Consider the following 16,544-nt stretch of genomic DNA (forward strand, 5'->3'; position numbering starts at 1 on the left):
TGTAGGGGACCAGACTATTGAGCAGTACTCCAAAATCGATCTGACCAGAGAGCAGAACAGAGTCTTCAGGCACATTGGGTCGGAGAAATCGCACGCAATTTTCTTTAGGAGACCCAATGTTTTCCGCGCCTGATTGACAACTGAGTCAATGTGGTGGCTGAAGGTGAGGCCTCTGTCAAGCAAGACACCGAGGTCTTTTACGACACAAACACGATTGACTTGTACAGAATTTAGGACGTACGAGTAAGTGATTGGAGACTGCGAACGACTAAACGAAATGACGTTACACTTATCAGGACATAATGTGAGGGAATTACTAGAACACCAAGACGAAAAACGATCAAGAATATTTTGTAGGGAAATGCAATCTCTAGGAGACGAAACTGGGAGAAAGATTTTGAGGTCGTCTGCGTAGCAGAGGAAACACTCAGGAGGGAGGGTGGTACGGACATCATTAATAAAAATTATGAACAGCAAAGGACTTAGAACACTACCTTGCGGTACGCCTGCACTACATGAAAAGGGAGTCGAAAACATATCATTAAATTTAACACTATAGGAACGATCACATAGAAAAGAACGTAACCAAGATACAAAAAGATTATTGACGTCAAGTTGTGAAATTTTATTTAGAAGTAAGGAATGAGGAATACGATCAAATGCAGATTTGAAGTCACTATAAATAGTATCAACTTGTTTAACTGACTCTAACTGGGATGATACGAAAGAGGTGTAGGACATAAGGTTAGTTGTTGTAGAACGGTTAGGAAAAAAGCCATGTTGCTGAGGGATAATAGTAGAAGAGGTGAGTTTAAACACATAGGTATGGATAATATGCTCAAATACCTTGGTTATTGCGCATTGTATTGAGATGCCACGGTAATTGGAAATGACAGACGGGTTACCTTTTTTGTGAATGGGAACTAGCCATGCCCGCTTCCACAATAAAGGGAATGAAGACGAGGACAAAGATAGGTCAAACAATTTTACCAATAGAGGGACGAATAGAAAAGGTGACTTTTTTAAAACCGAGGCTGGTATTCCATCCGGTCCAGGGGAGAAGGATGGCTTAAGTTTTTTAAGAGCTTCAGAGACTGTATTAACATTGACAATACCCTCAGCCCATGCGACGGAGTTTAAACCAGGCAATATGCCCTCAGACTCCGTCAAAGGTTGACTCTCCGGTCTAGACAGACCATTGGCGAAATGCTCAGCGAATAGGGAACAGGTGTCAGCAGCATTGTCCGTAGTGACCGAACCGAGCGACATGGAAGTAGGAAGGGAAGAGGGATTACGACGCTTCTTGGCATAAGACCAAAAAAGTTTAGGATTACGGTATAACATGCATTGAAGCCTTCCAAGATACAACCTATAACTGGCCCGATTATAAATACGAAAAGCAGAAGCGGCATATTTGAAAACTCTACGATTATACTCAGAAGGAGTTGAGCCGAGTTTTTTGAGGGCGCGTGTTCTATCCGCCTTTAATGACCGCAATGTAGCATCATACCAAGGAAGGCGAGAGGAGGGTTTAGAACGAGGACAACATAAAGGGAGAGCTGCCTTAACAATATTACTAAATTGCTCCACCGCTACGTCCACAGTGGAGGGAGAATCGGTTCTGATTTCTAAAAAATTCCAATCAGAGTTGGTTATGATTTCCCTAAATTTTTCTAAGTTCATTTTCCGAAAATTCAACTCAGATTTGTTATCTCTAACATTATTACCATTATGCGGTAAAGGAACATTTACTACGAATTCCAGAGGTGGGTGATAATGATCTAATTTAACAATAGGGTCAATACTACAAGAAACTGATGAACATGAATATGTCACTAACTCATTAACAAAAACTAAATCTAGTTGCCTCCGAAAAATATTTACGACCCCTGAAAGTTGACGCAGATTGAATTCAGCTAATCCGTCTATAAAGTAGGATGAGGCAGGGTTAACGGCAAGCGGTGCGAAATAATCCTCATTTTGAGACCACGATAGTCCAGGTTGATTGAAATCACCGCATAAGACACACAAATCCCTATCTTTCATGCGAGATTGTATTAATGTAATTGTATTGAAGAATGAGTCTAACTTCGAGAGAGATGCGAAGATCCGAAAGTTTGGTTTTGAGACCGCGAGTGTTTTGATAGTAAAATTTTAACGGAGATTTAGAGTGCGAGTGTGTAAGTAGTGTTGCTATTGCTGCTGTGATGATCGAGGAGGTGACGTCGAGACTGCAGTGTTGTTGGTGGAGGCAGTAATGTTGTTGTTTGTTTCCATATGAATAGATACATCAGTGTATCTATTTTAATCAAATTTTCATTTTAATTTTAAATTAAATCAAACTTGGTGTAAATATTGATAGTAGGAGGATGAATAATATATCAAAGGGAATTTTATTTACTTTTAATGAAAAAAAAAAACAAAAATTTTCTTTTCTTATTCTAGCACCACAAACTGAAAAAAAATACTAAAAACAACATTTTTTCAATTCGGTAATGAATTAAAAAAAATATATAATTTTGTATATCTTCAATTTTTCTACAAACCTCATTTTACTTGCGGTCAACATGCTGTAAAAAAATTCAGACTCATCATTTACCGCACAAAGAACAGAACGCCCTGTACTTGGCGTTGCGGCGTGTTCGGAATTTTAGTTCATTTTGCCTCATTTTGCTCATCACTACTAAGACCCACCTGTGATCTATCCAGCCACCTAGACTTAAGCTGAATCTCTGGATTTCTGCACATGGGAGATCATGTGTCTGAGGATTTAAAGTGTTTTCCATACGGTGGAAACAAAAAATTGTCATAATTGTCAAAATTGCTTGCTCTCTCTTTCTCTCGTGTTGGCCTGCTCACGATACCGCTCGTCGTCGTGGCCCGGTCAAAAATCATTCACCAAGATTGCAGATAGCTGGAACCAACCACCCAACCATGTAGACACCTGATTTCCAATAGGCCTTGCTTTACCTGAACCAGCCGTCGAGCTCGCTGTGGTCCCCTGCACCTCGTGCAATACTAGGGGTCGCTGTCGTACACTTTCTTGAATCACGAAAAAAGAAACACTTCAGGAAACAGAAAAATGTTCGCGAATCTGTTTTGCCATGGAAGGGAAAGGATTTGTCATCCAACAATTTTTCCATGGAAAAGCACCTAATCACTATTTTTGTCTATTTCCGCACCAATACACTTTATTGTCGCAACAAAATGAAAAAGTTTTTAAAATAATTCAACGACAGGAACAGATATTTTACGAAAAGTTGCTTGCAAGGGTCATACAAATTTGCCTCACGGTAATCAAATTCTAAGTGTCAACTGAAATTTAATTTGCAACGTCGAAAATAATTAATATGAACATATAAATGACTGCAAATCCCTTCACAGCAATATAGCACTATAACACACAAGCTTGTATGAATCTCGAATCGCAACAAACTTTTTCTCACTGTAATAGTCACCGTTGCTACGCATGACAACCCCTCAAAAGAAGAAACACCATTGCAAGGAAGTCGGTTTGTTTGCAAAAGCTGTAAAGTAGCTATATCATCAGTACATCTGACTGGCGCCCCTAGGGTGACCATAAATAGATTTATTGTAGTGTTGGAAGTTTTATTTTCTTTTATTAACTCAACTTTCTCTTGTTTTCTTTTAGGAACTTCTTTTCGTTTACAAATTGATTGCTTAAACTATGTCGCTTCTATTATGTGATAGGAAATATTTAATCGAAAATCATTTTATCTAAATTGATTAATTGTGTTAAACAAATAAATTGCTTAACATTAATTTGTTACAAGTTGTTACAAATTACAATCAACAATTGTATTTGTAACAAATATTCTTTAGGTTTTTACAATCAAATGTTCATTAAATGTTAATAAATGGCCAAACATTATTAGTAAATCTCATAATTCCTACTAAAGATTAATAATTTCAACGTAATTAATTATTAACTGGACTATTATTTTCAATTATTTGAATCATGAATTGTCAATAATCTATGAAGATACTCCAATACTATTTCGACTAGTTGCGATAAGTCTGAAAGTCTTACGGGAATATCGCACGTGTTCAACTACTGTAACAAATCGCTCTGAAAACGACATAAATTATAGCAATAAAATCACGTGGGTAAATTGTGCTGGTGTAGGGTACATATTTGGCGATATTATTAAAGAGCACAATGGTGTCGTTGTCGGACTGTCATCATTCGTAACATTGTTAAATTAAACTTGTAGAACATTTCTTAACACTTTTGCAAGAATAGAAGAACAATGCTAATCATTTGACTAAAAGCTACTACGCCAGCAACAAAATCTTAAAATAAATAAATATCGTTATAGCTGGGATTTCATTCATATATAGTTCAGCATTTGAGATATTCTACTAAGATAATATAGGTTTAGGAGGGAATGTTTTAATGAGTTTTATGAAATATGTTTTAAAATCTTATCTAATTGATTTTCTATAAAAAAATTAAAAAAATATGCACAAAGATACACAAAATATACGAAAACGCAAGAGGTGCCCTTCAATATGAAATCATTATTTGCTTTTCATAAACTGTTTTATACAAGAATGCTTTTGATACAACTGCTATCCGGTTCAATGATTTGATAATACTTATATCATTGCTATATCCAGCATTTCTTATGTGTATTGAGTGTTTGGCTATAAGGTGAAAAAATTTAAAAAATATTAAAATTCATCAAACTTAACAACTACTGTGCAAAAAAGTCAAGTAAAGGAATACATTAGTTCTGAGAAGTTTAGTATGGTTTGTATGACCCACTCTTCTTACTTCTTCTTAGAATTACTTACTCTTCAAATGTTGCTGACTGAGAGAACATGTATTCATTTGTTGTGTCACACTGTTATGTTGCCTGTATTAATTTAAAAAAACCTATTCGAATAACGGGCACTTAAGGCATTTTTGGTATTTGATATTTCCATACTAATTCAATTTTTATTGTTCAAACATCTATATTACTTTAATTTACTAAAGCAAACCTTCTGCACATTCCTAATAATTTTGTTTGATACATTGTAAAATATCATAAATCTTCAACGATATTTTGATTCACATTCCGGACAGTTTTAAGCTCATGTTTCAAATTACGGACGATTTTATTCAAGTTCCGGACATGGTTCAAAATTCCTTTTATAATGTTTAAATTAGCACACAACCTACACCTTTTTAGTTTTTAACTTGTTTCAGGGTTTAGACACTTGATTCTGGATGTCGGAGTCCTCCTAGACCGACAGAACGACACTTTTAAATGCAACGGGGATTGTATGTTGTTTTTTTCTCGCACTCCTAGATAAATGGAACCAAAGAATGGAACCCCAATATATTTTTAAGCAATTGATAAAAATTTACTTTGGCTGTCCGGAATTAAATAAAAGATTAAAAAAACTTTTAATGAAATTTAGAGCACAATATTATAAAACAATGTTGTTTTCGCAATGATAACTAGTTCCACAATAGATTTCGATGTATTTCAATGCACTTGGATGCGATTAATAGGAACTATCGAAGAAATAACACTGGCATGGGTTTGAAGCAAAATTGCTAAGAATGCCTCTGAGAGTGAACTGACCAACAGATAATATCTATTTCGTATTTGTTCGGTATTTCGGTATTTGAAGCTGTCCGTAATTCGAATCATAACGGTATAATAACAATCAAAAGTGCATACCTTTGAGTTGCTAGAAGCTTTATCACATTTTTGGATTTGCATGTCGTGATGTAATTGGACCATCTATGATACAGTCAAAACGTTTCCTCATATACAGGGTTTCTGACAATTTATTAGTCGATTGATCTATGGACCGAGTTCCATAGATTTTTGGATCGTTCCCATAATTTATTGGTATTGTCGGAATGGATATCAATACAATTGAACAAAACAATTCTGAGAATTGCCCAAAAATCGAGAGAACACACCAAAAAAATATGCAAGAACCAAAAAGTTATGGGAACCAACGAATAGATCGTGGGAAACCCTTTAATGTTATTATTAGTCCAGAGTAATGAACGATTTTGTATCAGAGTACAGCATCTACTAACTGCAACTTATAAATGTTTCAATCGACAGGTGGTGCATTGGATCCCGGCATCGATCTATTGGAAGCACTAAATATACAATCAAATATATCCCAGTATCCTGGGATAACGGTTACGCAATCCAGAGTTTTCCATTTATCAGGTAAATTGATGTTATTATATTCAGTATAATTATGAAAACTTTCTTTCTTTAGTTCTTAAAGTATTCTACTTTACCAGGTTCTAGCATCTGGAGAGTGTTTATTAAACCCAGAGATATGCTTAGGGAGCTACGTTTCCATGAATTACGCGGATATTTTTCTAACCTAAGTTTTTCTTCATTGTTGAACATTTCCATGCTCCTCAAAATGGTTATCTTTGATTTTTTGTTCAATAATTTAAAAAATACTAATATGAATACTAACTCTTCTTATTTCAGTATAAAATTTCATTCATATTCTATGTGACCCCATAGAGTTATTAGATATTAAATATTCTCTAAGGAATACAACTTCTCTAGGCGTATAACATATTTAAACTAACCTTTAATTTATTTAAAATATATTTAAAATATTAAAAATTTACCCTCAGGGCTTAGTAAAAAATTGTTTAAATTTTATGTTTTTTGTAGTTGTCGATAAAAACGAACTAAAGCACTAATAAGAATGGAATTTCGCCCAACTGAAATACCTACGGACAGACTTATAGACTGTCCAAGGGCCATGGGTTATGTATGAAATACATAAACCGAAATTGGCTGTACATTTATCCAGGAAGAAGTCTAGACACTGGCACCACTATGTTTGTGCCCTTTACAAATCTGTCTAGACTCCGTCTATATTTTTGGCGAACTTTGTGGGGAGGTGATTATATGATACTTTTGCTATAGATTTTTGTTTATGCGTTCACGTTAGGTTCTCTGCAAAATGTATACATTCATATTGGATTGTTGATTTGGGGTAATTGTGCCGTGGCAGGGTTGGGCTGTTTGTTAGCATTTTTGTGATAAATATGAAGGGGGCGAAATCTTTATTGTTTAAATCAGCGGTTTGCATACTTGTCAACAAACAAGCCAAGTTGAAGGCATTGATGAATCTACCGGTATTCTGAAATGTGTGTTATTTAATGCATGCTTTTAATAAATAGTAGCAATGAAATTTCACGTAATGTAATACTCATACATGTAAGTACAGCGGAACCCCTCATAACAAATACTCCTTATAACGAATTTTTCGCATAACGTACAAATCTAAATGCTCTACGAGTCAATATCATGCACCATAAAAAGTATGCATAAGTGTGGAGGAAAAGTGTAAGGGAAGTGTCACATTAACACCCACTGCCAGCCCAAAATTCACGAGGTCCTACAACAATTGAAAAAAATCAGGGGCAGGCCGTGGGCGCGTTCACTCTATGTTCAGATAACTATTTTCAGATCAGATAGCGGGGATGAGAGTTTTTTTCTCAGTCCTAAAAATTTTAATGTCTGATCGAAACTACTTCTGCTTCTTTTTCTTCGGGGCTTGAACTCATAACAGGCATGTTTTTAAGTCGTTCAAGTTGACGACTGTACCACGAAACCGGCTTAAACACATTTTAATGGTAAACTAAAATCTCTACTCCCACAATTCTGCCTAGATGCAAGAGCTTAAACCAACGCCTGAAGTCCAATGTTGTGGTCCATTTTGCCCCTTTGTTTTGATGTGTTTTGACATTTGGTGTATGATCATCAGTGCTGCAAAATGTTGATGTCAAAATCCATGTTGACTGAAACAAACTCCATGTCTGCATCACGTGATGACCAGAGATGATACTCAATACGACTGGTGAGAACAATACACACTTCGTGACATTTTAGGAACCAACGGTTTGGTCAGCCACTTTGTCATGATTTTTTTAAACTGTGATCAGTTCTATTCAGACATATTCATGACAAATTCCGGCTTAAAACAAAATAATGTTAGCCTCACGAGCTCTACTGTGATGATGATGGGTGAAACTCAAACAGTTATGGCGACCATCACAAGCTTGGTGACATTGTGTGCGACTAATTATTGGTCAGTCACTTGGTGACGACATTTTCAGTCGGTGATCATCACGATAGTCGTGGGAGATATGCGGTGCGAGCGAGTGATTCCAATAAACAAAATGAGCATGGTTTCTCGCTCTGTTTAACTCGACCGGCATTAAGTTCAGCTTGTCAGTCATGGTATCGCTTTTGACTCAAGCACTCGCATGTCGTGATCGCCATGTCACGACTCACTTTCATTGAGTATCAGCAATGAGCATCAAGGTACCACGGATATGTTCATTGTTTTCGTTGGTATATTCACCAACGATGTTCATGACATTTTGCACTATAGCAAGGCCATTTTACAATACATTTTCACAACGTTTGATGTTGAATTTTAAATTTCATTATATTCATTGATATTTGTTATTACTGTTGAAGCAGACATGTATTATGTATGCTATATCCAAAAGGGCAAGTACGATATATAGCAGGCGATTAATAAGTTACATGTTTAAGCTATCAGAAAATATAGTTAGTTATAATTTTACCTCAGAACAAGAAGGTTGACTTATATTAACTTTATTAGGTTATGCGCCCAGAAGTGAAACATTTCTGAAGAAATAATGAAAAAAGTTTAAGTCCCCAAGTTGAATGTAACGAACTATAACAGCTAGAAGTTCAGTACCGAACTACTGCTAATTCGTGAGAATCTTTGGAAATACATCGCCAAGGCAGGACAGGCAGAGCAAACTTCTACCGAAGGAAACGATGCTGCTGCCGATGCTTCGTTTAACGAAGTAACGAAGCAGGGAAGCTACTCCGTGTCCGTCCTGAAAACTGGTTCGTATAAGAAGACAATTTATTGTCATTATTGTAAGAAACCAGGGTACAAGCAGCGTGAGTGTCGGAAATTAGCGAGCGATCAGGAAGCGGGCACAAGGAACACTAAGAACAAACCGAAATATACGAAAAATCCACCCAAGGCAAAGGCGCGATCGAATAAGTGAAAATTACACTTTCATAGCGAAAAGGACTACGTGAGGATTCCGAAGCAGAATCGATCGAAGTTCGATGCAGCAGCACAACAGATTACTTTTCTTGGCTACTCATCGCAACAGAAAGCATTTCGATTCCTAGATCGAAGTACTGGTAAGATCGTCAACAGCCGAGATGCACAATTCTTACAAACTAGCGTTTGCCGAGAAGAAGAGAACGAAAAATGAAGTTTTACTGAATACCATTTTTCACCGATTGAAAATTCCGCATCTAATTCTCTTCCTATCGTTGCAGGGGACGTTCTCGGTGAGCTAGTGGATAGCAGTTCAGAAGAATTAACGTTAGATTATGAGGATGATACAGGTGATGCATCTTCCGATGACGATGCTATACTCACCGAGCAACTTGATACCGTTGAACGCCCCCTCAACGCACCGAGTGAACCGACAACAACAAGTATATCGATTCGGGTATCCAGCAGAGTCAACAGAAGAGTATCACTTGAACGATTCGCTAAATAAAGCAAAATAGCCGCTCAGACATCATGGAAACCACGGACGCTAGCAGAAGCGCTAATAAGCTCTGTGTGGGAGTATTGGAAGACCGCAATGAATGAGGAAATTGATGCGCAACATGAAAATTGCACCTGGGATCTCATGTGTCTGCCCTCCAACCGGAAGCCAATCGAATGTTGATGGGTTTTCCAGAAGAAGCTGGACGAGCACGGGAATGTCGCTAGATAAAATGCCCGACACGTCGCCCAGGGTTGTAGTCAGAAATTTAGCACATTCCGAGCACTTTTGTCGGTAGCATCACGACGCGGGATGCAGGTGAATAACGTCGATATCAAAACGGCGTATTTATAAGACAAGCTCTCCGAGCCCATCTACATGAAACAACCGCCGAGATACGAAACAGGAAATCCATCGGACGTATGTTTCTTGAGGAGGAGCTTGTATGGCCTTAAGCAAAGCTGGAAGGGTCTGGAACAAGACCATCACGAACGTGTTGCACCAGTTACAGTATGAAGCTACCGAAGCTGATAACTGTCTATTTGCGAAGACCACGGGTGAATTAGCGTTCGTTTTACTCTATGTAGACAACATGCTGATTGTTACCAATGGTGACAAGGAGTACGAACGAATACGCAGATATTTGGAAATAAAAATCGGTAAGGCTCAGCCCTCTACGTTACATTGGAGAAGCGCTACATTCCTTAAAATATTCCCAAGCAATGTACAATATTTAGCAGTGTTAAGTGTATATTATTTAAATGAAAAATATTTTAAATTGCTTTAAGACGAATCGATACCTACGGAATTAAATTTTTAAATTACAAGTAAATAACAGGTTTAATTTTTTTCATTGTTGCACTATAGTTTATGAAAAATAATCTGAAAGAAAGAAGTTCATAAACACCCTAAAAGCTTTCAATTGGAGTAACATTTCCTGTGAGTTCCTATGAACATATAAAATATTAAAATATTCGTAAATAAATTTCAAATTACATTGAGGCTCTTTTTTAAAGTGAGGTGAATGAGGGTAATAAATACTTGTATGTTTTTCTTTTTCCTGCTTTATCAATAGCTGGGTTAATAAATGAATAATCTTTTGTTTTTTATTCCAACCCTTTTTAATGTTTACAGTATTTTCGAGGATTATATAGACATGTTAAGCGAGTTGTAGATTCGTTCAGGCATATAATAGACTCTTTCAGCGAGATAGAATTGTTCGGAAGTAGGCGTTGACATGTTCAGCGATTCTGTAGTGTTGTCATTTGTTTTGTTTGCACCAAAATGTACGAAGATCAGGTGGTCTCATAGCCTGTTTTTCATAGCAAAAGTTGAACGTCACTTTTTGACACCATGGGTGAAAACATTTCCCCAAACAAGCTTTCTGACAACTTGCCTAATACACAAACAATCTTGTAATCTTCGTTATTTGCACTGAAATATCTTAAAAAGCACTCAAAATATTTCTTATTGTAAGCTAAACCAAATCTGAACTAATTAAAATCCATTTTTGGATCAAAATAATGCCGTCGATGAGGACACCAATGTGTACAACGTATGTGTTGCTAAGAACAAAGCGAACGGTTCCTATGGAAATTCATTTCACCCATTCTGTCAAATGGAGCTTTTTTTGATTCCGAAATTAGTTGTCAATTTGTATGGGACGAGACCACCTGGTCTTCATACACTTTGGTTTACACCCTGTGCCGCAGCATTCAATTTTTTATTCTTAAAAGTCCTAAAAGTAGCAAATAATCATTCTCCAAGATGTTTAATACATAAATTAGTTGAAAAAAGCATATTTTTTCGAAAACCGTTTGTTTACATTCTGATGAGAATGATGCAACTTGCAGTCCAAGGGGTACGAAAGTGACAGCTCTACAGTATAACCGAGCAAGTCAACGCCTACTTCCGAACAATTCTATATCTCGCTGAAAGAGTCTATTATATGCCTGAACGAATCTACAACTCGCTGAACATGTCTATATAATCCTCGAAAACCCTGAAAGATTGTTATAATTGTAAATCTTGAAGTTGTTACAACTCTTTTGCTGTTAAAAATGATAGCCTAATAATATTATTATAATTTATTTATACTCATGAATTATCGATTAGTTTTATATTTAATAGCGATTGCTGTACTTTTTTATGTTTGTTCTAAATTTGTTGCTTTTCTTAATATCACATAAAAATAATCAATATTAAGGAATGATTTTCTATTAATTTGCTCATCCACGGCGGTTAATACAGGTGTTCAAAAATGCTGCTTGGGTTTGCGATAAATAGGCGTTACGCGTAACGCAAGTGTAACGGAGGGCTGAGTCTTACTTTTACCCAAAATTCAAGATCACGTGTCTCGGTAATGTGAGAAAATTCCTGGGCATCGACGTGGAGCGACAAAAAGATGGAAGTTTCCTGTTGAACCAAGAATCTTACATAGACCGGATTGTTGCTCGATTCAGAGTGAATCAAGCGAAATCGTTGCCGATTCCGATGGACCCGGTTTACGTCACTGCAGAGCAAAAGGAGGAGAAGGAAGTACCCACCGCTGAAAAATATTAAAGTCTGGTGGGAGTTTTGCTCAACATCGCCGTATGCACACGTCCTGATCTGGCAATAACGGCCTCCATCCTCGGTCGGAAAGTTAGCAAACCAACGGAGATCGATTGGACCGAAGCCAATCGAGCGTTGTGGTATTTGAAAGGCTCCTCAGAGTTAAAGCTGAAGCTAGGAAGAGTCGTTCATCTCGATGGCTACGCCGACGCCGGCTAGGCTAGCGATCGTTCGGACCGAAAATCAAATTCTGATTTCTTGTTTAAGCTTGGCGGCGGAACAATCAGTTGGACAGCAAAGAAGCAAGAGTGTGTTATGTTGTCTTCAACTGAAGCAGAATATGTCGCGCTTGCAGAAGCTAGTAAGGAGCTCCTGTGGCTTCTGAAATGAATGCGTGGAATACAAGAAGATATACAGCACCCTGTGAGGATCTATGAGGATAATCAGAGTTGTATAAGTATGCTACGTGGAGAAGGAGGAACCTGATGCACGAAGCATATGGACTCGAGATATAATCATTCGAGATTTATTTAAGTCAGGAATTTATTATGTGAAGTATTGTCCGACAGATGATATGTTTGCAGACATGTTGACAAAACGTCTAGCAAAGATAAACCTACAGAAAATGAGAGAAGGGGTAAATTTACAGAGTATTGTCCTTGAGGAGGAGTGTTGAAGTAGGCATGCCTGGCTGCCAACCAGCCATTCTACAGCCTGAGAAATAAGTTCACCTTAAAGAACCTGCCGCGACGAACGAAGCTGGGACTACATAGCACTTATATAATACCGGTACTCAAATATGCCTCTGAGTATGTGTGGAAGGACAATGAAGGAGCTGATATAATGACGAACTATACGAGATGTACGGCAATCTTACTGTCGAGCAACGCATCGAACTCGCCAGGCTCCGGTGTTCTGGCCATGTTATAGGCATGGAAACGGAAACAGAGCTCGTAAAATTTTGTTAGGCCATGTATTGGAGTACAGTTAGAACTCACTGGTTGAACTTCGATTCCCTGCTAACTATTGAATATGTGCATTTTAGTTGGCACGTTTTTCCATACAAAAGAATTCTGATTGTTTTCTAGGCAAGCCATGAGATTGTTCTGAATTTTTCAAAAAACCGTTTGTATTTCATACAAACGCATGCTTTGTAATTAATCTGTTTGCCAACTATCGAGCGTTCAACTAAAAAGGCTGCCAATTAAAAAGCGTCCAATTATTGAATTCTGAATGTATTTACATTGAAATTTGACATTTATTGGATTCAGTGGCAGATTTAGGGTATCGGGGACCCTAGGCGGAAAGAAGAGTTGATACCCCCCGTAAATGATGAGTGGGGGCGGGAGGGTTGAAATGCGAATCATTTCAACCCCCCGCCCCCACTCACCATTTACAGAGGGCATCAACTCTTCTTTCCGCCTTCCGAGGGCCCTCGTAGCTAGTACTCTGTCCACTTTTATAAATACTGCATACTATTGACTACCGATCTACGGAGCCCCTACATCGGCAGGGCCCCAGGTGACCGCCTACCGTCAGATCCGCCGCTGATTGGATACTAATTATTTGATCGATTTGTTGTTAGGATGATCTCATCCTAATGGTCGACAAAATACAAATCACATTTGACTCTCGCTGGCTAGGTGGTCGCTTTTGCTTTTGTTTGAGCCATCATACTCATGCTCATGCTAGAGTTTGCTCGGTTTGACTCTACGCACGTGAAACGGGCACATGAACGTGCTCTATCGTAAGCAGGCCAACAAGAGAGAGAAAGAGAGAGAGAGAGAGAAAGAGAGAGGCGTGAAACTTTCTGTAGATTTTGGTTGTTTAAGACCCCAGAAGTGTAGGGGGATCAGACTTAAATATCCTTAGCATTACTACCAATACGTCGTTCGTTAATCGATCCGTTGCCGAATAAGGTTATCTGAAGGTCGGAGGTCAACACAACAACCAAACTCGGATTACAACCAACACCCTGCGTCAGCTTATGGGGGACAGGCTTCTTAAACTGGTGTTAAATTTGGAAAAATATCAGCAGCCATTGACTAAATAACAAAATTCTACACGGATTGCTCACATCGGGCAGCTTCAACATGCCCATATTGCTCTCAAATAGAGACATTGGAGCATAAGTTTGCTGAATGCTCGAGAATAGCCAGTTGTTGGAGTACTCTTCTTCCTCTTCTTCTTCTTCTTTGGTACAACAACCGCTGTCGATCAAGGCCTGCCTGTACCCACTAGTGAAGTGAGCTTGGCTTTCAGTGACTTATTGTTACCATAGCAGGATAGTCAGTCCTACGTATCGGGGCACGGTCTATTCGGGACTTGAACCCATGACGGGCATGTTGTCACGTCGTACGAGTTGACGATTGTACCACCAGACCGACCGGCTGGAGTACTCTACTACAAGCAATACGGTCGATAATTTATGACGATACCCTGACTTTCCAATCCCTTCTTTTGCCTTTTTAAACAATATTTATTCCAGCAAGAGGAATCCTATCCTAAGTCTATTTGCAAAATACATCATCCATATTGTAGGAAACAACAATGCTGTAATCAATGTAGAAGTCCTTAAATGTTCATTTTAAATCCTGTCAATCGGTCCATACATGTATTCCTAACGCTCTTTGTTTAAGATAGTGTTAAAGATGATTTAATGAGCATTATCAAAAAGCCTCAAAGTTACCCGAGATCCCCTACTATATAGTATTGACTATGGTGTTGTGTGGTGCCGATAATTCAGAGAAGTAAAAATGGTCAACGAACCTTCGTTAGTCCCAGAAAATGAAGTACAACTATCATAACAATCATGTTTAATCCATGCATACTGATTTGAATTACGTCTATCTTCTAAGGCAATTTATTCATATTGACTTGAACTGTTATGTTTATACAAACTATCATACCATCGTTACTAATAAATCATCGCTGCGACAGCTACGACCGATTTAGCACCATTAAGGGAATTATCAATTTAAACACTGTTGAAAATATGTGTAGGTACAGACTGCGTAAAAGAAATAAAACAAACACCAACCAAATCGTACAAAGATTTCAAATGTTGGTTTATTATTTTTTTTTATATTTTGTGTCTTTGTAAATAGTATTGTAATATGATAAAAAAATACGTTGCTATAAATAACATCAATATTAATAATATTTCAAAGTATGAAATATTGTAATAAGATATACAGGATGTTTTATCAAATGATAACATATTCAAATGTATGTTTTATTTTACGAGCAACTCATTCATGAGATAAACGTATACATACATCCCGCGCTGTGAAATGCCACTTCACCTTCATTCAGGGCTATTTAAGTAAGCTCACTTGTCGGAGCGATCACTTTATCCTATCTGTTTATCTGTCATCCTAACATCAACCGGATCAGTCTTCTTGCATATTTTCGTTAGAAAAGACGAAGATTTAGTTTAGATTTAGAGAAGAAGACGAAAGGCAGTAATTCATAAAAATGAATAATGTATCGCAGTTACCAATCGTGTTTATCATATTTCTAATAATGCTGCTTGTGATATCTATTCGTGGTACGAATCTCAGCAACATTCTTTACATAAGTGCCGTTGCATCGCCAAGTCACTTTCTTTGGTAAGTATTGAAAATACACGCCAAGCTAAAAACTTATGAAATTTAAATTTTAGGAGCCAACAATTTTCATCCATACTTGCCAGTAATGGTCACAACGTCACCTTATTGAACATCTATAAAGAGGGAAAACAGAATAATCTTCATTTTCTTAAACTAGATGGCGTTGACAATGCATTATCATTGGACCACTCTGTAGATTATTTGGCATTACATTCCATGTCTCCTTTAGAACTACTCTTTTCATTTTTTGAGCTCGAATACATGGTTTGTGAATATTCAATTGCATCTACACAATTTCTTAAGTTATTAAACTACCCAAAACACTTTACATTCAATCTTATTATACATGACCATCTGGCTGGTCCTTGTTTACTACTTTTATTAAAACGATTCAATTTCCCTCCGCTAATTATGGCTTCAGCTTCTAATATTCTTTCGAGTGTAGAGTGCATCATGGGGTCTCTTACGTACCCAGGTTTTATACCAAACTCTCTTCGTGATCCACCAGAAACATTTGGGTATCTGGATAGAATGTACAATTATATGTTAACAACCTATGAATTTTTATTTAAAAGGTACTACAGTGACCCTCGAATTGACAGTTTGATTCAAAGTCGTTTTCAAAACATAACATCAGTATCTCGCTTAGAATCTACCGCAGTTGTAGTACTAATGAACTCTATAACACTTTTAGAAACACCAGAACCTCAAATTTGGCGTGTTGTCAACGTCGGAGGGTTGCACATAACTGCTCCAAAAATGCTTCCAGAGTTTTTATATCAACATGCAAATAGAACATATGAAAAATGTGTGCT

The 16,544-nt window shown here is 37.4% G+C and overlaps 1 protein-coding gene across 20 annotated transcripts in view; it reads left to right on the plus strand.

Annotated features, from left to right (window-relative positions):
- LOC1272707 (protein kinase C-binding protein NELL2) overlaps window positions 1-16,544 on the plus strand; it is an 89,964-nt gene that overhangs the window by 32,976 nt on the left and 40,444 nt on the right. For 11 of the 20 annotated variants that reach the window (XM_061661898.1, XM_061661900.1, XM_061661899.1 and 8 more), the window contains exons 3-4: window positions 6,096-6,206; window positions 9,348-10,224. In XM_061661898.1, coding sequence (XP_061517882.1) covers window positions 10,011-10,224 — 214 coding nt within the window. In that variant the 5' untranslated portion in view covers window positions 6,096-6,206; window positions 9,348-10,010. Of the gene's footprint in view, window positions 1-6,095; window positions 6,207-6,283; window positions 9,207-9,347; window positions 10,225-15,410; window positions 15,730-16,544 lie in introns of those variants that run through there. The other 9 variants (XM_061661905.1, XM_061661906.1, XM_061661902.1 and 6 more) reach the window with 3 other exon arrangements.

Source organism: Anopheles gambiae, chromosome 3 (genome assembly GCF_943734735.2).
Source record: "Anopheles gambiae chromosome 3, idAnoGambNW_F1_1, whole genome shotgun sequence".
Taxonomy (NCBI): domain Eukaryota; kingdom Metazoa; phylum Arthropoda; class Insecta; order Diptera; family Culicidae; genus Anopheles; species Anopheles gambiae.